The 23,130-nt window shown below is 41.9% G+C and overlaps 1 protein-coding gene across 1 annotated transcript in view; it reads right to left on the reverse strand.

The window, feature by feature from the left end:
* Nucleotides 1-23,130, reverse strand: part of MND1 (meiotic nuclear divisions 1) — a 64,086-nt gene that overhangs the window by 20,942 nt on the left and 20,014 nt on the right. The window contains exons 5-6 of the mRNA XM_079771673.1: nt 7,131-7,205; nt 2,750-2,864 (exon numbers count right to left, since the gene is read on the reverse strand). Of these exons, the coding sequence (XP_079627799.1) occupies nt 2,750-2,864; nt 7,131-7,205 (190 nt within the window). The remainder of the gene's footprint in view (nt 1-2,749; nt 2,865-7,130; nt 7,206-23,130) is intronic.

The raw sequence follows: 23,130 nt of genomic DNA on the forward strand, positions 1-23,130 counted from the left end.
GATTTGAAATACAAAGAAGCAAAAATCACTCAACTGGAAAAGCTAAAAGAAAATAGAATCCAAAAATTTGAAGATAGTGTAAGAAGCCTCTGGGACAACTTCAAGCAAACCAACATCAGAATTATGGGGGTGCCAGAAGGAGAGAGAGAGCAAGATACTGAAAACCTATTTGAAGAAATAATGACTGAAAACTTCCCCCACCTGGTGAAAAAAATAAACTTACAAGTCCAGGAAGCGCACAGAACCCCAAACAAGAGGAATCCAAAGAGGACCACACCAAGGCACATCATAATTAAAATGCCAAGAGCAAAAGACAAAGAGAGAATATTAAAAGCAGCAAGAGAAAAACAGTTAATTACCTACAAGGGAGCACCCATACGACTGTCAGCTGATTTCTCAACAGAAACTATGCAGGCCAGACGGGAGTGGCAAGAAATAGTCAAAGTGATGAATAGCAAGAACCTACTACCAAGAGTACTCTACCCAGCCAAGATGACATTCAGAATTGAAGGTCAGATAAAGAGCTTCACAGATAAGAAAAAGCTAAAGGAGTTCATCACCGCTAAACCAGTATTATATGAAATGCTGAAAGGTATTCTCTAAGAAGAGGAAGAAGAAGAAAAAGGTAAAGATAAAAATTATGAACAACAAATACATATCTATCAACAAGTGAATCTAAAAATCAAGTGAATTAAAAATCTGATGTACACAATAAACTGGTGAATATAACAGAATCAGGGGCAAAGAAAGGGAGTGGACTGACAACTCTCAGGGGTAAAGGGATGTGAGGGGTGCGGGAAGAGACTGGACAAAAATCATACACCTATGGATGAGGACAGTGGGGGGGGGGTAAGGGAAGAGGGTGGGATGGGAACCAGGTGGAGGGGAGCTATGGGGGGAAAAAAGAGGAACAACTGTAATAATCTGAACAATAAAGATTTATTTAAAAAAATAAAGAAATAAAAGTTTTCCCACTTCATGAATCAGTCTGGCACAATTCTCTAGCCTTGATGATTTTCTGTACCTCACGATGATCCACTGCCTTAGGATCACCAGCGGTATATGTCAGGGTAGTTCTGTAAGAGTTTTAATCATTTCTGAGAGGAGACATGAAATTAAAGTTATGAAAAGTACTGTAAAAGTGGGAGGTCATAAGTAGAAGTGATATCGGTCAGGGTCATTTAACCAGCTGTAGCAATACAAAGAGGACCAGAGAGTGGAAATGCAGAAACCCTGAATGGGTATTGCTAAGAGTTGCAGTTCCTAGACAGAAAGAGAATAAAACAGGAAAGCAAAGAGTTGGTAAAGGAAAACATCCAAAACTGAAATCAGGAAGCAAGGCATAGCCAAGTAAGCATAACCAATGAAGGATCAGATTTGGTTACTGTTTTACTGTGTGAAAACAGAATTTTTATGATGAACTGCTAGAAGGCACAGCCATACTGATCCTGAAAATAAACCAGCTGAAGGTAGGAAATCTGGGTAAGGAAACTGTTATGAAAGTTCTCTTTCCTGAGAAGCTGCTCTAGGCAAAACACACATTTGATGTCCTCTTTTCTTTTAAAGATAAAGCATGAGCAGGCCTAGCTTCCTAGTAATCTCCTACCTGTCTCCTGCTGCTTTGATGTGCTTGTATTCACTGAGGATCATGTGATATTAGTTAAAACTGTAAAACAGATTAAAGTGGTTAATTTTGTAGCAGTAGATTTGATTAGCACTTTCTTCTGCAGGATGATGATAAGTGAAATGAATCTGTGGGCGGCTCGAAAGAGCTAACATGCCTTTCCAAAAACTTAATTTGTAGAAAATGACTAGCTCAGGGGGCTCTTCTACCTCCACACTCTGAAAATCACCGTGGACAGTCAGCAGAGACAGAGCCAATTCATACCGCCATCTAGGCTTCGTACTACCTGCACGTGAATGTACCTCTTGAGCTGTGCAAAACAGGGACCTAACTCTAAAATTAAATTTAACTTTACATTACACTAACTGAACTGCTCAGGGTTTTTGTTTGTTTGTTTGTTTTTGTTTTGTTTTTATATAACTTAATTGTAATCAAACTATCTTAGGTTAATTTTAAAGTGCCAAATATTTTCAGTTTTTTTTTTAAGCCTTCAATCACATAATGTCCGTTTTTCTAAAAGTTTCACTTGGTAGTTTCCTAAATGAAAAGACAGGCTAAGACAGAAAAATGTGAAGAAAGCTATGTTTTCCTTAGCAATTAAATGCAGTGTCTTTATAATACACCCTTTCATTTCTTTAAATAATCAAATTTCTATCTTCACATAAATATTTAAAAATTATTCAAATTGGAGCTTTGGAGACTCTGGTTTAAAAGTAAGACAAAACATCATTGTATATTCAACAGGCAAGTCAACACAGACTGATTTTCTGCAACTTGCAAACTTTATATTTTGGTATCATTTTTCCTAGAAGATATTGGTGGGTTTCTTTCTAGAGTTAAGGTACTTGGAGCCAAGTTAGCTCCTTCTCTGACTCCTTAGTTTCCTAAACTTATATTTTATGTCTTTATCCTTCTACCCCACCTAACTACCTTACTCTTGAAATGCTTTTAATTTTAAGGCTATCACTTTAAGATAAGTCTCCTTAAAGAAAATTTTAATGCACCATTAATACTATTAATGGCTTTATTTTCTTATATACATAGAGAAAGAATACCAGGCAACCGGAAGTATAAAGTCTCTTTCATTAGCAAAGTTAAAATCCTCAATATGTGACACAAACTTACGTATTTCTTCCACAACTTGAGGATCACATTCTCTGTACTTTTCTACTTCTGCCTTTAGCTGTTCCCTTTGTTCTCGAAGTGAAGAAAGCTCTTTTGTTAGCTTGGTCCGCTCTTCCTGCATTTAAAATATTTTTATGCATAATTAAGCCAAACAAAATGTCATATATTATAAGGTTATACATTTTATAGACATTTTCATTTTATTTCTCGTAACTGATGTGCATTAAGCTTTGACAATATTATAAATACACCTACATATATTTATAGTATAAGAACAAGATAATTATCATTTTTCTCTTACATTTCAAGCATCTTTTATATATACTGACTGAATGAGAATATGTAGAATGAAATGCTCATAAATAAGAGGTTACTAATTATGTATGAACTCAAAGACTATGTCATTTCATGTTAGATAAAAAAATTATACCACCACTTGAATAGTTTCACAAGATTATGTCTATATATGTAATATTTAGGGTAGTATCCATTATTATATAATTTTCCTTAAGTGTTCTAGACAATTTTTCAACCTTTAAGAATTATTAACCTTTAAAAATATTTAAAGATATAAGAAATAATAGAATTGTAGATTGTGGCCTCCCATCACTTTCCTTTACAGCTAAACCAGAATAAACCTTTTACACACAATGTGATCCATAAACATCATCTGAAATTTCTAGCCATAGTTCCACTAACAGGTAGAAGTCATGGAGCTATTGGTAGTCAATTCATATGTATGAAACCTGAAAAATAAGTCCAAACAAAAATAAAACACTGGCAAAGGTTATGGCACAGAATTATAGGATATGCTGAGGCAAAACTAAGTACTTCACACTGCCTAATAAGACCTGTTCAAGTTTGCTTGCTAGCTTCTGTTTCTGTATTTGTATTTTTCTACGTTTGCCTCTCTCTGTTCTCTTTGGTTCCAGTGTAGAAAGGTCTTTGCTAGCATTTGTATATGAGAATGTATGTACAGAGCAGCATGCTCTGAAGCAGCATCGTCCAACAGGACTCTGCAATGACAGAAGTGTCCTGGATCTGTGTTCTCTGCAGAAACATTAGCCACATGTGGCTACTGAGTACAGGAAATCTGGCTATTGATATTTATTTTAATTTAAGTGTCAACAGCCACACATGATTAGTGTGTACCATATTAGCACAGCAATGATAGCTCTCCGGACACCCTGAACTGGGAGCCACCTCAGACTGCTATGGCACTGAGATCTTTGCCAAATTACTTAACTCTTTGTACTTTCACTAAAATGGAGACAATGATAGTAACTACCTCCTTTACTGTTGGCAGAATTCAATAAATATATAGTATATATTAGAAAGAGTACCTGCCTTGCTCATGAGGCAGAATATTTATGTTAGCTATTTCTTCTTCATTGTCAGCATCATCACCATCCTATCTATACTAATAAGAGGAGAATATGCTAATTATACTGGACATCTTCCGGATGTCCTTCCAGACAAAGCCACGGTGGCAGGGGTCAAGGCAGAGGCAGTTAGGGGTGATCAGGCTGGCAGGGGAGAGCATTTGGGGGCAATCAGGCCATCAGGGGAGAGCAGTTAAGGGGCGATCAGGCCAGCAGGGGAGGGCAGTTAGGGGGCGATCAGGTCGGCAGGGGAGGCAGTTAGGGGGCGATCAGGCTGGCAGGGAAGAGCAGTTAGGGGGCAATCAGGTCGGCAGGGGAGAACAGTTGGGGGCTATCAGGTTGGCAGGGGAGAGCAGTTAGGGGGCGATAAGGCCGGCAGGGGAGAGCAGTTAGGGGGCGATCAGGCCAGCGGGGGAGGGCAGTTAGGGGGCGATCAGGCTGGCAGGGAAGGGCAGTTGGGGGCGATCAGGCCAGCAGGGGAGGGCAGTTAGGGGGTGATCAGGCTGGCAGGGAAGGGCAGTTGGGGGTGATCAGGCCAGCAGGCAGAGGCAGTTAGGGGTGATCAGGCAGGCAGGCAGGTGAGCGGTTAGGAGCCAGCGGTCCCGGATTGGAGAGGGTGCAGGCCGGGCTGAAGCCCCCCACCATGCACGAATTTCATGCACTGGGCCTCTAGTCTATACTAATAAAAGGGTAATATGCTAATTAGACCAGGAGAACTTCCGGGAGACCTTCCAGATGTTCTTCCAGACAAAGCCATGGTGGCAGGGCCAAGGGAGAGGCGGTTAGGGATGATCAGGCCAGGAGGGGAGGGCAGCTGGGAGCGATCAGGCTGGTGAGGGGGGCAGTTGGGAGCGAGCAGGCCGGCAGGGTGGGGGCAGTTGGGGGCGAGTAGGCTGGCGAGGGGGTGGGAGCAGTTGGGGGCGAGCAGGCCAGCAGGCAGAGTGTTAGGGGCGATCAGGCAGGCAGGTGAGCGGTTAGGAGCCAGCAGTCCCAGATTGTGAGAGGGATGTCCAACTGCCGGTTTAGGCCTGATCCCACAGGGTTTGGGCCTAAACCGGCAGTCGGACATCCCCTGAGGGGTCCCAGATTGGAGGGTACAGGCCAGGCTGAGGGACACCATCCCCCCATGCACAAATTTCGTGCACTGAGCCACTAGTCCCATATATCCTATATAATAAAAGGATAATATGCAAATAGACCGAATGGCAGATCAACCGAACAACCAATCAAAGTGTAATATGCTAATGTTATGCTAAGGCTGCTCTACCACTCGCTATGACATGCACTGACCACCGGGGGCAGACAGTCAACTGGTTGACCAGTCGCTATGATGTGCACTGACCACCAGGGGGAAGATGCTCCAACCGGTAGGTTAGTTTACTGTTGGGGTCCAGCCGATCGGGACTGAGCGAGATGGGCCGGACATACCCTGGAGCCCTCCCAAGGTCCCTACCTGGCCCTATCGTGCACCAGTGGGGTCCCTCAGCCTGGCCTGCACCCTCTCACAATCCGGGACCCCTCGGGAGATGTCGGAGAGCCAGTTTCAACCCGATCCCACGGGCCACTCCCCTTGGGAGGGTGCCAGACGCAGGGCTCATAGCTGATGAGCGCTGCCGCGGCAGTGCGAGCCTCTCCCGATCGGGACTGATTGGGCATGAGCCTGTGGCAGGCACAGTGGGGCTGGGATGAGCAGGAGCGGCAGGTAGGAGCTACAGGCAGCGTTGGACTCCGGGTTTCGGCCCGATCCCTGCAGGCCACCCAGAGGGATCCCACCCATGCACAAATTCGTGCACTGGGCCTCTAGTAAATAATATCTGGTAGATGGGCTACATATTTCTGAAAAGTACTGCCTGGTGAGCTCATAACATAAGAGTGCATCCCTCTCAGAAGCCTTTCTGAATTACTATACTCTTCTGATAAGTGCAAGCACCAACTAGGTTTGCTACTGGTTTTTTCCTAGTTGCATTGGTTTCAGTGGACTGTGTAACACTCAGCAGACAGGTTGACAACTTGTGTGTCACCATTAGTTGAAGGTGCTTCTAGAAGTTATTGCCAATGTTGCAGAAAAAAATGATCAAACAAAGAAGTGGTAATTACTACTGTCAATCAAAGAAGAAATAACAGCTGCATGTTATGCCCTGAACTTCTCTTCCCTTAATATTTTTTAGAAATTACCATTGTCCAATTCCTGTCTGTGACTATGCTGATTCTGGAAGAAGGTATGTGAAATAACTTTGAAAAGGATAAAGTCACTGTAAGCCTGAGATGTAGTCTTCTCTATAATGTGGCAAGTTTTTTAGTCTCTATCACAATCAAGTGGTATAGATAGAAGACTAGATGGACTGATTAGTGATTCATGTTGACCTTCAATATTTTCTTAAGTCATAAATCCATACCTGATATAATGATGAAACTAGAAAGCAAAGTAATTTTTAAAAACAACCTAACAATACTCTAGAGAATATTGCACTTTAAAAAATAAAATAGTAAGTCAATATTCATTTAAATAATTTAGAAATATTACAAGGCCACAAGAATATTATATTGATAGTTTTCCATTTGTTCTGCGCCAATATTTAAAAAACAAGACTCTTAAAAACATATATAAACATTTATGTAGGGCTTACCTTATACCAGTTTCTCTTCTAAGTGCTTTGCCAATGTTAATTTAATCCACACAATTACCTAATGAGGTAGATTTTATTATTCCCCATTTTATAACTAAAAAAATTGAGAACAGAAAGTTTAGGAGACTTTCAAACCCAGGCAGTCTGGCTCCAGAGTTTATGCTTCTATGTTATGCTGCCATATACAACATAATAAAATAATAATAAATCTAGATTTGCAATTAGTGAATCCTACCAGGTCAAACGTTCATGTCCTTTGCTGTGACTCACTTCTCTTCTGGTAGAGATGGCATACTCCTCACAGGAAGCTGTACGACCCTATTCTTTTATTTAGAATTGGTATTATTAAAGAATCTACAGACACAAACTTACCGTTTCATGTCGGCCAATTTTAGCTTTCTCAATGCTTTTCTGTAGGTTTGTTTGCTTCTGGTTTCCCTCAGATAACTAGAGAAGTAAAACAAACAAACAAAAAAATGGCTTGCTAAGATAAACTTGCTAAATATGAAGTTTACAAGTCAAAAGACAAAATGAGATTTGACTTCAGCTCAAGTCAATAAGACAAAAATGTCAAAGACTACATTGGGAACCACTCTAACTTGAGGAAAATGAAGTACTATGAACCATTAGGACAAACTGAAAAAAATTTTTTTTAAATATTTCTTCTTATCCTACACAGAAAATGAATAATATGCTTTTAATCTTTTCTAGTCTTTAGTTCCCTTTTCAAATAACTTAAGGTATATTACTTAAAAATTGAATTTGAAAATTCCAAATCTATTCTATGTAAATTCTCTTCAAATTTCATTTCACTTCTGAGTAGTCTTTTCAAGTACCCTAAATTGTTTCTTATAGACTGTAATACTGTGACCTATTTCACTAACAAAGTAAAAATGAATGGATCACTTATTATTTTTAAACTAGAGGCCAGTGCACGAAAATCATGCACAGGTAGGGTCCCTAGTGGCTGCCGGCCGGGGCCTCCCTTCCCCGGCTGCCAGCTGAGGCCTTCCTTCATTTCGCGCTGACCCCTGGTGGTCAGCGCACGTCATAGCGAGCGATCGAATGCCGGGTCGGTCGAACTCCCGAGGGGGACACTGCATATGAGGCTTTTATATATATAGATATATAGATAGGTATTTTATGAGGAATTGATACATTATATTCTAAGTTCTCAGAAAACAAAAGTATCTATTAGCCTATGGCCAATTTTATGTATTTTTTACATACCTTAAAAGTAATTCGTTTAAGCACTGCACTGAACTTAGAAAGTTGTAAATTATATATGAAAACGGATTAAACAATACCAGCATAAAGAGGCCACAGATATAGAATATTCATTAACATGTGGCTGAGCCCTCCCCAAAAAGGACTCATTAATTTCAGAACACTGCTTCCCCTCCTCAATTTTTAAAATCTCACTTGGGCCCATGACTAAATAAATACTCACAGGAAATTCCCAATACTAAATTTTCCACCACATCTTTTGCTATAAACTAGTCAGAAATTATAGACTTATTTGATTGGGTCTTAAAATATGTTCCAATCCTCCCTCATTCTCGAGTTTTAAACATTTAGAAAATAACTAATGATTAAATTCTTTCCTGTGGATGATTATAAGAAACTGACCTTTTACAATATGACCTAGTTATATGAAGAGGGTGAACAATAGTTAGATACTATTTTTTGCTTAAAAATCATATACAGTATCTTTAAAAAGTTGGAAGCTTTACCCTAGTTTTAGGAAATCTTCCACTTCTCACTATGCATAAAGGGAACATTGTCAGCCTTCCCTAATGGTTCTATCGTCACTGATTCTAACCCACAGCATGAACAAGGCCCATCTGTAATGCCAAGAAGACACCACCACCAAACCAGTTATACCTCTTCTTGAGAGTAATTATCTTCCTAAGTTAACAAACAAAAGTCTGCTGGAGATTTAAGAGCCAAAATAAGCTCTAAAGCCCTAAATTTAACAAGGAGATCTAGTTGTGTTTTTTTTTTAAGGTTCTCATTTATAAAATAACACCATGTTTAAAAAGTTAATATTCCACCCTGAAGGATCCACTTGAAATAATAAATGCATGTAACATTTAAGTTCAGGAATAAAGAATTTTCCAATGAAAAAATATACACACATATACACATACATATTACCATAAAAATTTTCCATTAAAAATGGTTTTAAAACAGATAGGTAACTGTTATAAACATTTAGAAATGAGCTATTATATAAAAATAAGTTAATAATTAATGGATATGTATCTTAATTATATTAATGAAATGAAGTGTCTTCCAGGTATTGTTTGTCTGCTTGTAATTATTTACTACTTAAAAGCATTTGAAAGAGAGCTAATTCAGGAACTCCTTAACTCTGAAAATAACCTTATGTATTTGGAATGTGATTCCATGATTTGTCAGTTTTAGTATCTTGGTAATGAAGGGAGACACAATCTAAATGATGTAAACAAACGAGAAGCTTTTGCTAATTATCCTAAGTACTGAAACAATTTGGTTCAGCTCAATAGTGAAGGATTCTTGGCTCTCTGCTTAGTTCTTAAAATCTCAACTACTGGAAACAATGAAAGCAACTCATGTGAGGTGGCCTTTGCTATCAGTGTTTCATCTACACATCTCTTAAAAGCAATATTGGTATAGTTCCTAATGCGTATCTTGGAATTAAACCAAGTCCAGGCCTCAAGTGGTAAGAGCTGTACAGATATTATCTAAACCAGTAGTTCTCAGATTTTAGCATATACCAGACTCACCCAAAGGGCTTGTTAAAACACAGGTTGCTGGGCTCCACCTCCTAGTTTCTAAATAGTAGGTCTGGGGTGTCGCCTAATTTGCATTTTTAACAGGCTCCCAGGTGAAGGTGATTCTGATGCTTCTGGTTGGGGGCAACACTGGACAACTACTGATCTAAACAAAACCTATTATTTTGGTAACAAACTCAACAAAAATACACAAGATATTAATATATGGAAAGATACTGTCTAGTTCATCAGCAAAAATGAATTACTCCTACATACTGCAGCCTGAACTTAAACAAAGTATCAACAATTATCTCACTAGAAGTAATAGGAAACTCCATATTTACAAAAATAGAAAAGGAGTGATACTCTATATTCAAAGAAGGTATTTAGCATAGGATTCCTTTAAAGAGCAAACTCACCCGATATATTTCTATAACATAAAGCAAGAACCAACTATATACCAGAACAAGTCCATTTCCAACTTTCATGAAAGCAAACAATAATTTTTAAAAATCCAGTAACTCAGAACAAAACAACAGCAGCAGCAGCAACAAAAACTACTTATAATTAGTAAGAACCAGATTTCATCTTCAGATTTAAGGATCTGACACAATGCTTCTCTTTAATACATTCCAGGCCACCTATAAAGACACTCAGGGTTGAGAAACATAATGCCAATGTTTTCTAAAGGGCTAATTCACTGCCTGGAGGAATTGCCTATTCATAAGAGGAACAGGAAGATTGTTTCAAGCTGGCTGCTTTGGGATTCTGATTTGCTTCTTTTTAGAAATAAATTTCCAAAGCATTAGGGAAGGAAGACAGAGATTTTCATAGGTGGGAAAGAATGTCAAGGAACAGAGAACAGGAAAAGAAGTAATAGCAAGGGAATCCAGATCCAATTTACTCTGAAATTGTATACATTGAAAAAGTCTTGTTAAGAGTATCTAAAACTTTAAAATTTGTCTTTTAAGACAATATTCCATTTATGAATTAATCATAAGAAAACAATAAACACTATAAAGATATATTTACATATAAAGAAAGAAGCCATATAATTGTCCAAAACCAGAAGTCTGGACACTTGGATAAGGACTCCATCTGGACACTGATATGCGTGGGACTGCTGCCCACTGTGGACTATAAGAACTCGGAGCTCCAACCACCCAAGCTCGAGCTTGGCTGTACCACGGGTCACGCTCAGAGTCCAAGGAGATTTTTCCACCAGATGCGTGCTGCCAATGCAGCCACCTGGCTTGAGACCCACGCCGGCCTCTCCACCTTCACCACCACCAGGGACTGGGGCTTCATTTCTGTAGAGTAGGCTCCTGCCTCTACTGGCTCATTGAGGTCTCCCCTCATAAACCTGGCATTGTGGAAAGACACAAAAGTGTGTGAGTGACTCCTTGCGGAATGTTTCATTGCTCATGACAGAGAATAATGCTCTTTCTTCTCTTTCTATTTCTGCCTTATAAAGTGGAAAGATTCAAGAAAACTTGGATTTCAGAGGATCAGAAAGGCAAACTAATGCCTTCTCTTCCATGGCTTTAGCAGAGTGAAGAGAGCAGCAACCTAACACATTTAGATTGTAAACTAACTCAATAGTTGAGAGCAGCCAAACAAATTAAGACTTGAGGCACTTTTAAGTGTTAAAAATTACTGAGCCCTGGCTGGTGTGGCTCAGGTTGGTTGAGTGTTACCCCATGGGCCAAAAGGTTCCCAGTCAATTCCCAGTCAGGCCACATGCCCGGGTTGCAAGCTCGATCCCCACTAGGGGGTGTGCAATAGGCATCCAATTGACGTTTCTCTCTCACATTGATGTTTCTCTCCCTCCCTCTCCCTTTCTCCCTCCCTAAGATCAACTTAAAAAACTATTGAAAAGTTGAAATGCACATAGGTTTAAACAAGAAAATAATTAACAAAATTCAAAATTGAGGTTGTTTTGTATCTAATAGAAAGCTATTTTCCCAAAAAGAGTTATAGTGTAGGAAATTTATGATCTTCCTATATAATAAAGAGGTAATACGCAAATTAACCCTCACCCCTCACAAGATGGCTGCCTACGACCAGGCTGGCAGGGGGGTTAGTGAGAAACAACCAAACGACTGAACAGCAGGCTGCGTGGGGCGACCAGGTCGGCAGGGGGGTTAGTGAGGGACGACCAAACGACTGAACAGTAGGCTGCATGGGGTGACCAGGCCGACAGGGGGGTTAGTGAGGGGCGACCAAATGACTGAACAGTAGGTTCCGTGGGGCAACCAGGCCAGCAGGGGGGCTGTGAGGGGGACCAGGCCGGCGGGGGGGGGGGGGGTCAGTTGGGGGTGACCAGGCCAGCGGGGGGGGATCAGTTGGGGGTGACCAGGCTGGTGGGGGCGGGGGGCAGTTAGGGGCAACCAGGCTGGCAGAGGGGGGCAGCTGGGGGCAACCGGGCTGGCAGGGGGGGGCAGTAAGAGGCGGCCAGGCCAGTGGAGGGGGGGGGGCGCAGTTAGGGGTGACCAGGTCGGCAGGCAGGGGGCAGTTGGGGGTGACCAGGCTGGCAGGGGGGGGCAGTAAGGGGTGACCAGGCTGGCGGGGAGGGGGGCAGTTAGGGGCGACCAGGCCAGCATGCAGAGGCAGTGAGGGGCGATCAGGCCAGCGGGGGGGGTGGGGGGGGCAGTTAGGGCAACCAGGCAGGCAGTCAGGTGAGCAATTAGGAGCCAGTGGTCCAGGATTGTGAGAGGGATGTCCGACTGGTGGTTTAGGCCCAATCCCCAGGATCGGGCCTAAACTGGCAGCTGGACATCCCTCAAGGGGTCCTGGATTGGAGAGAGTGCAGGCTGGGCTGAGGGCCCTCCTCCCCCCGTGCACGAATTTCGTGCACCGGGCCTCTAGTTATAAATAAGTATAAATACTATGGAACCTGAACAAAACCCTATATGTGAATATGATGAAAGTTTGAAACATGCCCCATGCCCTTTGGTAAGAACCATACTTTAAACACAAAAAGCACCCAACTCACAGGGCTATTTTTGTGAAGCTTCTAAATACACAAGGCATCCAGAGACATTAGGAATATTGAAACACTAAAATGCATAGCATATTGATATACTTTTGAGGGAAAATCAGGCCAAAGGAACTGAAATTGGGGCTATTCCATGAGATTAAGGATACATATGACTTTGACACTGCCACCACCTGGTGGCATGACAACAAAGTTATAGGTCCAATTTTTTGTGGAGTAAATCTTTCCCAGGTTGGGTGATTTGGGGAGAAAATAGTTATGGCTGAAGAACAGCTGTCATACACCTGAAACCCACATGAAGCATGGAAGAGTGTTTGGGTTGTGGTATAGAGAGGATCTTGTAGCTCTAGAGTCAGGTTTCTCAAGCTCATCCAGGAAGTTGCTCTAATAGCCAAGGAGAATAATTCCTGGGAAAGGTTTAGAAGCCCAGCCCAAAGGTACCCACTATAAAAGCAAAACAAGCAAACAAATATAAAAAAATAAATCTCTTAAGTCTTAAGTCCTATCATAAAAATTCATGCAAATTTCACAGCTGTAATATGAACTACTATAATTTTGTATTACTGTAAACTATTTACCAAAAAAATACTCAGTTTATATACTTTCCCTATCCGCCACCCACCTACAATTTTTTAGTCACTTGATGATCTCAATAAACATATATTTAACTCTTGATTATCTAAGATGATGGAAAAAAATAAAAACATTCAATTTAAAAGACATGACTTTTAAGTGCATATCAATAAAATTTTGCAGACCTTGTTAGTTGCCTCTCAAAAGCCTTTATTTGTACACAAACTCAAACTTTGTTAAGACTATGATGGCAGCCCTAGCTGGTTTGGCTCAGTGTATAAAGCGTCGGCCTGTGGACTCAGGGTCCCAGGTTCGATTCCAGTCAAGGGCACATGCCCGGGTTATGGACTCGGTCCCCAGTAGGGGGTGTGCAGGAGGCAGCCAATCAATGATTCCTTCTGATCATTGATGTTTCTCTCTCTCTCTTCTTCTCCCTTTCTCTCTGAAATCAATAAAAATACATTTTAAAAAAAGAATAAATTTCATTAAAAAAAAAAAAAGACTATGATGGCAATGTGCTCATAGAGAATGGGTCCGTTCCTAGTCTCAGAGGGTGAACTGTGATGGTTTACCCTTCCAATGTGACCATGTACCTCCCACCTGGCCAATGATACACAAAGAGAAGTCTACTTGGGAAAGGGGACATCCTGGGATTTTCCTCCAAGATAAAAAGAGAGAGAGAGATGTACAAGGAGAAAGTCCATCTTTCTTCCTGCTTTAGACATTGTCAAGGGAAGATATAGTAGCTGTAGTTTCTGCATCCAAACACAGAAAGCCAAAAAATGTCAGACCAGACCTCTGATACCAATGGGTAGTGAGATTAACCAATCCTGAAAGAGCCCACATCTCCAAATTTCTTATGTAAGATAAAGAACCCCTATTATTTAAGCCAATATGGATCTACTTTTCTGTTGTTTGTGGCTGAAAATATACTGATTCATTCATATAAAAATGAAAGTATATCAAAATATCAACAGTTATTAGTTTTAAATGATAGGACTGCAAGCAATTTAACTTTTTCCTACAGTGAATAGATTTTAAATTTATTACAGAAAAAATGTAAATTAAAAAAAAAATATTTCGACGTAATACTAGAGGCCCGGTGCATGAATTCGTGCACAGGTGGGGTCTGGCTGGCCGGCCCGCCCTGATGGGCCGGGCTGGCTGCAGGGAGGGGCCATGGGCGGTTGGCAGGCCGGCTCCGGCCCCTAGTCGCACTCCCAGTCAAGGGGACAATTTGCATATTAGCCTTTTATTATATAGGATTTATGGTTTGAGAAGTTCTCTCTTGCTAATGTCATGTTAGAGATATAAATCTAAAGAATGCTAAATGGGTAGAGAGAACAGATGGATAATCCCTAATGCAGACACTATACATATACACTAACAGAAAGTTGACAACCACACTTAAGTGCCTCGTAATGAGGGAGTTGTTAAGGGTAAGGAATTATGGGTTGGGCTCTTTAAGAGATGACCCACAGAAATATTTAATCAATACAGCTTTGAACATGTTGGGATGTGATTTGCCAACTGGCAAGACTACTGCAGGTAGCAACGTAGAAGATACATCAGCTCTGGGGATAAGAAACCAGTCTAAGGCAGTAAATAGTCTTATCTGCTCAAACAAACTCATAAAGTTGGGCAGCATTTCCCAAAGTGTGTTCCATGGAACATTAATCCCTCATCTCATGAAAATGAGTCAAGTAAAATTCACAATGCATAGTATATATGTCACCAATAAGAACTTTTGAAAATTGATGTGAAATAACTAGTGCTAACATATTTAGCTGATATAAATCTAGGCTAGAAAATAATACTCCAGTCTCCCTAATTGTAAAGGGCTAGTTTATTCTTTCCATGAGAATCTCATTTTAGAAGAACTACCATTCATGAGATTTTAGCTAGCCTATGCAGCTCCATCTTAAGTAAATATGTTTTTGATTTTTGAAATAGGGAAAAATAACTTAAATCCAGGCAACTACCGTTGGTATACTAGGGATCCCCAGGCTGGTCCCCAGCATTCTGTCCTCAGCCTCTTTCCCTTCTTGCTCTGCACATTCTTCCTGGTAAGTCTCATCTCCTCCTATGGCTTCCATACTTTTGATTTCCCACTTTCTATCTCCTGCCTATACATGAGCACTGAGCTCCACACCCGCACATTCAGCTACCTACCAGATATTTCTACCTGAATGGCTGACAGGCAACTCATATTCAGTGGTTTCAAAATTCAGTTCATTACCCAAGTCTGCTCCTCTGTGTCTTCTAGACTCTGAAGTTACTATCCATATTGTTGCCCAAGCCAGAAACCTGGTAGTTATCTCTCCCTTTCTCTCCATCCCCACTGCCATCATCTTGGCTTAGACATCTCTGGCCCAGAATTCTGAATTAGTATCTTTGCTGGTCAGCCTGTCTCCAGACCTCACGTTCTCCCATCTGCTATAGTAGTTATCTTTAATGCATATTGGATGGTTTCCCAATCCTGAATAATAAAATCCAGATTCCTCAGCCTGGCTTTAAGGCTTTCTGTAATCCTGCTCCTACCCTTGGCCGGCCTAATAACCTGTTGTTACCCCTTTTGTAACCCTACACACCATTATACCAAAATGTTCACAGCTTCCTGAATGTCATTCATTTTAAACTTTGTGTTTTTACATGCTATGCCTGGCTAGCTCTTTTTACTCCTCTAACAAACTCCAAACTGTCCATTAACCAGTGACATATATATGTATATCCACCTCAAAAGTCTTTTTTTGGGGGAAAGTTTTTATCCCCTCCTCTTCAGCAGAGTTTAGTGTTCCTTTGCGCTTCACTTCTTTTATAGAGTGTCTTATTTCCACGGCAAACATTCTTTGAAGATAGGGATATCTTTTTTTTTTTTTAATGTGCACCCCCCTTTTAAAAAAATGTATTTTTTTATTGATTTCAGAGAGGAAGGGAGAGGGAGAGATAGAAACATCAATGATGAGAGAGAATCATTGATCGGCTGCCTCCTGCACACTCCACACTGAGGATCGAGCCCACAACCTGGGCATGTGCCCTGACCTGGAATTGAACTGCAACTTCCTAGTTCATAGGTCGAGGCTCAACCACTGAGCCACGCCGGCTGAGCAGGCAGGGATATCTTAATCACGTTTATCTCCAGCATAGAATACAGTTTTGAGACCCAAAGAGACCTAATAAATGTTGCTGAATGAATGTATTAATCAATATAGTATTGCCTAGGATCTGTCCCAACTATCGTGTACATGTTCTAGAAGTACTTCTCTGGCCCATTGCTTTTCTTTCCCTTCCAGTCCACAACATAAAGCAATAAAGATAATTTCCATTAAGTAGTAATGATTATAGTAATCCCTATTTTTAAAAATTCAGCCTTAGAAATATCATGTATTATATGGAAACTAGAAGCCCGGTGCACGAAATTCGTGCATGGCGGGGGGTTGTCCCTCAGCCCAGCCTGTACCCTCTCCAATCTGGGACTCCTGGAGGGATGTCCGACTGCCCATTTAGGCCCGTTTAGGTCACATGGCAGCGCTCAATAAGTGTTTGTGGAAACTGGTCAGTTTGCCTCAAAACATTCAGATCTTCCATCTTATTAGTCCTACGTGGCATCCCTAAAATAAACTGTAGAGCCTCAATATTTATAAGACACACCCGATCGGGCCTAAACGGGCAGTCAGACATCCCTCTCACAATCCAGGACTGCTGGCTCCCAACTGCTTGCCTGCCTGCCTTCCTGATTGCCCCTAACCGCTTCTGCCTGCCAGCCTGATCACCCCCTAACCACTCTGCTGCCAGCCTGGTTGATGCTTAACTGCTCCCCTGCCAGCCTGTTTGCCCCCAACTTCCCTCCTCTGCCAGCCTGGTCACCCCTAACTGCCCTCTCCTGCAGGGTTGATCACTTCCAACTGCCCTCCCTTGCAGGCCTGGTCCCTCACAACTGCCCTCCCTTGCAGGCCGGGTGCCTCCCAACTGCCCTCTCCTGCTGGCCATCTTGTGGTGGCCATCTTGTGTCCACATGGGGGCAGGATCTTTGACCACATGGGGGCAGCTATATTGTGTGTTGCAGTGATGATCAATCTGTATATTACTCTTTTATTAGATAGGATAGAGGCCTGGTGCACAGGTGGGGGCCAGCTGGTTTGCCCTGAAGGGTGTCACAGATAAGGGTGGGGGTTCCCTTGGGGTGTGGGGCGGCCTGAGCGAGGGGCCTGTGGTGGTTTGCAGGCCGGCCACGCCCCCTGGCAACCCAAGGGGAGGCCCTGGTATCTGGAATTTATTTTCCTTCTACAATTGAAACTTTGTAGCCTGGAGCGGAGCCAAGCCTGGGGATCCGGCAGCCATTTCTGTGGCAGTTAATTCACCTTCTACAATTGAAACTTTGTAGCCTTAAGCGGGTGAGCCTGGCCAGGGTGTGCGGAAAGCTTTGCTTCCCCTGTTGCCGCCGGCAACCCTGGCCTGCTCTCTCAAGCTCCATTCTGCCGCCATTTGTTTGAATTTGTTTACCTTCTATAATTGAAACTTTGTAGCTTGAGTGGAGGCTTAGGCCTGCAATGGCTATGGAAAGCTTGGCTTCCTCTGTTACCTGGGAAACCTTGCTCTCTGTGGCTGCAGCCATCTTGGATTGGGGTTAATTTGCATACTCGCCCTGATTGGCTGGTGGGCGTGGCTTGGCTGGTGGGCGTGGCTTATGTAGCGGAGTGATGGTTAATTTGCATATTACCATTTTATTAGAGAGGATAATTAAGCATAAATTTTAATTATTGTCATAATCTATCCTACCTGAACCTGACTTTCAGAGAATATAGACAGACAGCATGTGTTCCCCATCCACACACAAAGACAGGCAACAAAGGGGAAATCTGTTTAGATAAAAATTACTCTGCTTATTTTAAAATCTGAACTTTATAGACTCTGAGTGTACACTACTAATGACTGTAAATTCTACCTTCTCCCCCATCTGTCTATTATCCCCAATCCCAGGTCCAGTCTTAAGACTTCATCATCTCCTAGCTGGACAATTTCACAGTACACACTCCTCCCTACTGCCAACAGACCCATCTTTCTGAAATAAGGCTCTTCTGATCTCACTTCCCTACTCAAAATTCTTCAACTTAGATACACAGAGCCCTTCATTATAAGCATCTGCCTTCCCATCTAGTCATAGTCATTTATCCTTCATACACAATTGAGTGGTACAAAATAACTCAGGATTCTCTCACACATTATGTAGTTCTACACACACTACTATGTAGATCTTTGCATATAATCACAAAAGCTAAAGCACTTACTATGTATTAGTCATTCTGTAAACAGTTATATAAAACATATTTAATGATCACAATTACCCTGTGAAGTAAAAAATATTAGCACCATTTTACAGATGAGAAAACAGAGGTACAAGAGGTTTTTAGTAAACAGAAGAAATTGGATTTGAATCTAGAACCCGGGTCTAGAGTCCATTCTCTTAAACCACTATAGTATAGTACCTTAACATACTGGTCTCTGTACCCAGAACACTCTTCACCCTAAATACCTTACAAAATCCCATATATACTGAGTGACTAGATTATTATGATCTCTGAACACATAATAATCTGGCCACTCAGTATATATCCTATATAATAAAAGGCTAATATGCAAATTGTCCCCTCGACCAGGAGTTCAACCAGCAGGCAGGCAGGCCAACCGCCCATGTCCCCTCCCCCTAGCCAGGCTGGCTGGACTCCCACCCATGCACAAATTCATGCACCGGGCCTCTAATATATATAGAGATCATAAAAATCTGGCCACTCGGTGTATGTTTCCAGAACAAACTTAGATTCTGTTTCCTTCCTGAACTGTACAGCCTTTCCTCCGCAGAACTGTCACCCTCTTGTACCACCCTCCACACATATCACACCAATTGCAATGATTAGTTGACATGTGTGACTCACAAGACTGTGAGGTCCTGGAGGACAGGAACTACTAATTTATTTTATGCCCCTCTCACCAGTCACAATGCCTGCCATAGCAAGCATTCGCTGAACTCAAAGAACTGCAGTAGAGGTACTGCCTATTTTTATTCAAAAACATTTCAAGTTGTCCACACAGTCTAATAGTGGATTACTCTTTATTCACTCAAGTTTAGCAATAAAAAATTCTCTATACTCATTTCTAAAAACTGGTAAAAAAAAAAATCTTTAAATCATCCTGAGAATCTATGAGTGTCTCCCCAAACCAATACACTATATCTGAAATCCAGTGTTGATATAAAAATGTAAACCAACTCCTAGAAAACCTGGCCTTTAACTACCTTCCACTAGTAATAAATGGGCTGTGAACCAGAACTTGGATGAAGAACTATGGACGATCTTAGCAAAGTGGGGAAAACAAAAGTATGATTTCCATAATTCTGACCCTTTAAATAAAAAATCACTTAAAAACTGCTACACAGAGTAGTTGCAGCACTAATGAATTCTCTGAATCAGTAAATGGTTATCATTAAGACTAACTTCATAACCTCTGTTTCCTTTAATTCTCATTCACCTCTCAAACATCTGCCATATGCCAAGAACTATGCTAGGTACTAAGGATACAAACTAAGATGTGGGGTTTGAGTAACCACACACCACAGTATGGTAGACTGGAGTTAGCTCAGGGTGCTACATCAGCAATGAATAGGAATACCCAAGTCAGAATGGAGTGTGGAAGAAAGGACAGGCAAGAACACAAAAACAAAAGCATACTGGAAATGCTATTCCTTTTGGAAAAAGGCTTATTCCTTTTTGAAAAGGCTTTAAAAAGGCATTTCTAATTAGTAGTGGTCAGTTATTTCCCACACTGCCAGTAACCCTGTATGAACAGCACGTCAAGCACAATAGCTATAATACTGTTCTTCCCCAGTCGTGCACATATTACAGGACACCATTGTACATCTGTTAATATAAGACAACATCAAATAGAGGAAGTCTTTCCTTTGAAGCTGAGATTGAAAGGAGCAAAAAAAGAAGAGAACAGGAAGATGATGGGAAGAGTTATTTATCCTAACACATTCCATCTTGCTTTTCCATACAAAAAATATTCAGAAAGACCACACACACACACACACACACACACACACACACACACACGCACGCACACACGCATACACACACAAACACAGTAACTAAAATCATTATCACACTGAAATAATCAGCAAGTTTCAGCCAAAACTCTTAAAATAATTATCAAGAAGAAAAAAATCACTTCTTGACATTTAGTAAGTTCTGTATATTCTTCAGAATACCATGAAATGTTGTGAGTTCCCACATTATAATTAATTTTTATAATTACTTTTTAAGCTACATTAACAATTCACAACAATGACATGAGAAAAGTATGTGGCTATTTCTACTTTCTGTTGAGCCAAAATGGCTTTCTACTATCATCCAAATACTGTAACATATTTGTATATATTTCAGAAGAACTAGCAGATTTAAACATACACTACCACTTTCATCATCAAAGCTTTTCTTGCCCATTAAAGTTATTAAGTTATGTAAAAAGGCTTCAGGAAGGCAACTGTGTTACAGCTAGTTAGAGAGGCTAGCTTAACAACTTTTTTTCTACCCAACCCAAATATTTATTTCAGCCTTGCAGAAATAAAATACATTAGATATTTTCAGCAACAGTAATACTATATTACATATGGGGGGGGAGGGGATGGGAGAGAGGGGTTGAAAGTTTTATGCTGAATATCCTAACATATAAAAACCCTGTGTTAAAATTACTGGTAATGACTGAAGCTCGACCAACCGGAAGTCAGACTGCTTCCGCTTCAGGTGCAGTGCCCCAGCACTGACTGCTGAGGGGGCTGCGAATCAGGGCCAGAGAGAGGCCTGAAGAGAGAAGCAGGGACTGATCCGTTGCCTCTGAGGCAGCTTTTGATCAGCACTTGCCTCTCTTTCTCTCCCAGTCTGGCCAGCAGCCGTGCTTCCATTTTTCTCCAGGCCTCCACCAGGGCTGCTGATCAGCAGCCCACTGATAGGCCCAGAGACGCTGACTGGCATAGGAACCGACCAATCAGAACCAAATCTGGGTGCTGTGAAGAACCAATAGCTGACTAGGAGCAGAGCTTCTGATGCTGACTGGCATAGAAACCAACAAATCAGAACCAAATGTGGGTGCTGTGGGGAGCCAATGGCTGCCTAGGAGGCAGAGCTTTTGACACTGACTGACATAGAAACCAACCAATCAGAACCAAATTGGCCAGCAGAGGGCAGTTGGGGGCAAGATCAAGCCAGCAAGGGAGGGCAGTTGGGGGCAACCAGGCTGGGAGTGGAGGGCAGCTGGGGGCGAGATCAGGCCAGCAGGGGAGGGCCATTGGGGGTGAGATCAGGCTGGCAGGGGAGGGCAGTTAGGGGTGATCAGGCTGGCAGGCAGAGACAGTTAGGGGTGATTGGGCAGGCAGGCAGGTGAGCAGTTAGGAGCCAGTGGTCCCAGATTGCAAGAGGGATGTCCAACTGCCAGTTTAGGCCCGATCCATGTGGGACATCCCAGTCGGACATCCCCCAAGGGGTCCCCAATTGAAAAGGGTGCAGGCTGGGCTGAAGTAACCACCCCTCCATGCACAAATTTCGTGCACCGGGCCTCTAGTCATAATATAATAACACTAGTATTTTCTGAGCTTATAATCTATTTTTTAAAGTAATTAGATCAGCAAAAATAATAACCATAAAATAAACTGGCAGGAAAATTTCCACTTCCCCTGTTTGGTGTATATGATAAAATCCAATCAACCACTGTCCTGATGGTGTGGCTCAATTGGTTGGGCATTGTCCCATGCAGTAGGAGGTCACCAGTTCAATTCCTGGTCAGGACACATGCCTGAGTTGCAGGCTCAATCCCCATTAGGGGGCGTGCAGGAGGCAGCCAATTGATGTCTCTCTCCCTTTCCCTTCCTCTCTATGAATTTTTTTAAAAAAAACCCAATCATTAAAACATCCCATAAAAGGGCCTCAATCTAATTTCTAACCTTATTTTCCCATTACTATTAAAAATTTGTTTCAGTCTTTCCATGCTGGTCACCAACTCTTCACTAAATGTAATGTGCTTTATAGTTTTATCTGTGGTTACAAGCAAGGACTATGGAATCAGAATGCCTGTATTTGAATCCTGCTTCACCATCTACTAATACTGCCATTTTGGGAAAGTTATTTAACTTCTTGGTGCCTCAATCTTCTCATATGTAAAATGGGGAGTTAATACATAACTCTTACAGTTGTTAAGAACCTAGTGATATAAAACATGTAAAAGCTCTGCTATGGTCTAAATGTTTGTGTCCAGCTCAGAATCATATGTTGAAGTCCTAACACCTAAAGGTAATGGTTTTAGTATGTGGGGCCTTTGGGAGGTGCTTACGGCATGAAGGTGGAGTCCTCATGAATAAGGTTAGTGCTCTTATAGAAGAGTATCCAGAGAGATGCCAGCCCCTTCCACCATGTGAGGGTACAGTGAAAAGGCTGTGACCTGGGAGAGGGCTCTTACCTGACTGGCCTCCAAAACTATGAGAAATAAATTGCTGTTGTTTATAAGCTACTCATTCTAGTATTTTGTTATAGCAGCCCGAAAAACTAAGACAAGCTCTTAAAGCCGTACCTGGCTAAGTGCTCAATACATTTTGGCTGCCACTGTCAACATCGGCATCAGTGGCTCCCTCTGCCCCCTGTGGAATTTCCTCCATCCATTTAATCTACTGGACTTTCAGCTCAAAATAATTTCTAAAAAGTTTCCCTTAACTATCCTATATAATAAAAGGCTAATATGCAATGGCAGAACAACTGGAACAACCGAACCACCGGTTGCTATGACGTGCACTGACCACCAGGGGGTGCGCGGGGAACATGGTGGGAGTTGGCCATGGTGGGATGGTGGAGTAGGTGAGCAGGGGCGCCAGACCAAGGACGGGCGCTGGTTGCTGTCATCGGGGTGGTTACTGAAAAGTCTTTGCTCCCGTGTGCCGTGGTCCCACCTGGCACTCACACCTGCTGCTTGCACCAGAACCACCACTCGCACCCACTGCCGGCAC

This window comes from Cnephaeus nilssonii (genome assembly GCF_951640355.1).
Source record: "Cnephaeus nilssonii genome assembly, chromosome: 5".
Lineage (NCBI taxonomy): Eukaryota > Metazoa > Chordata > Mammalia > Chiroptera > Vespertilionidae > Cnephaeus > Cnephaeus nilssonii.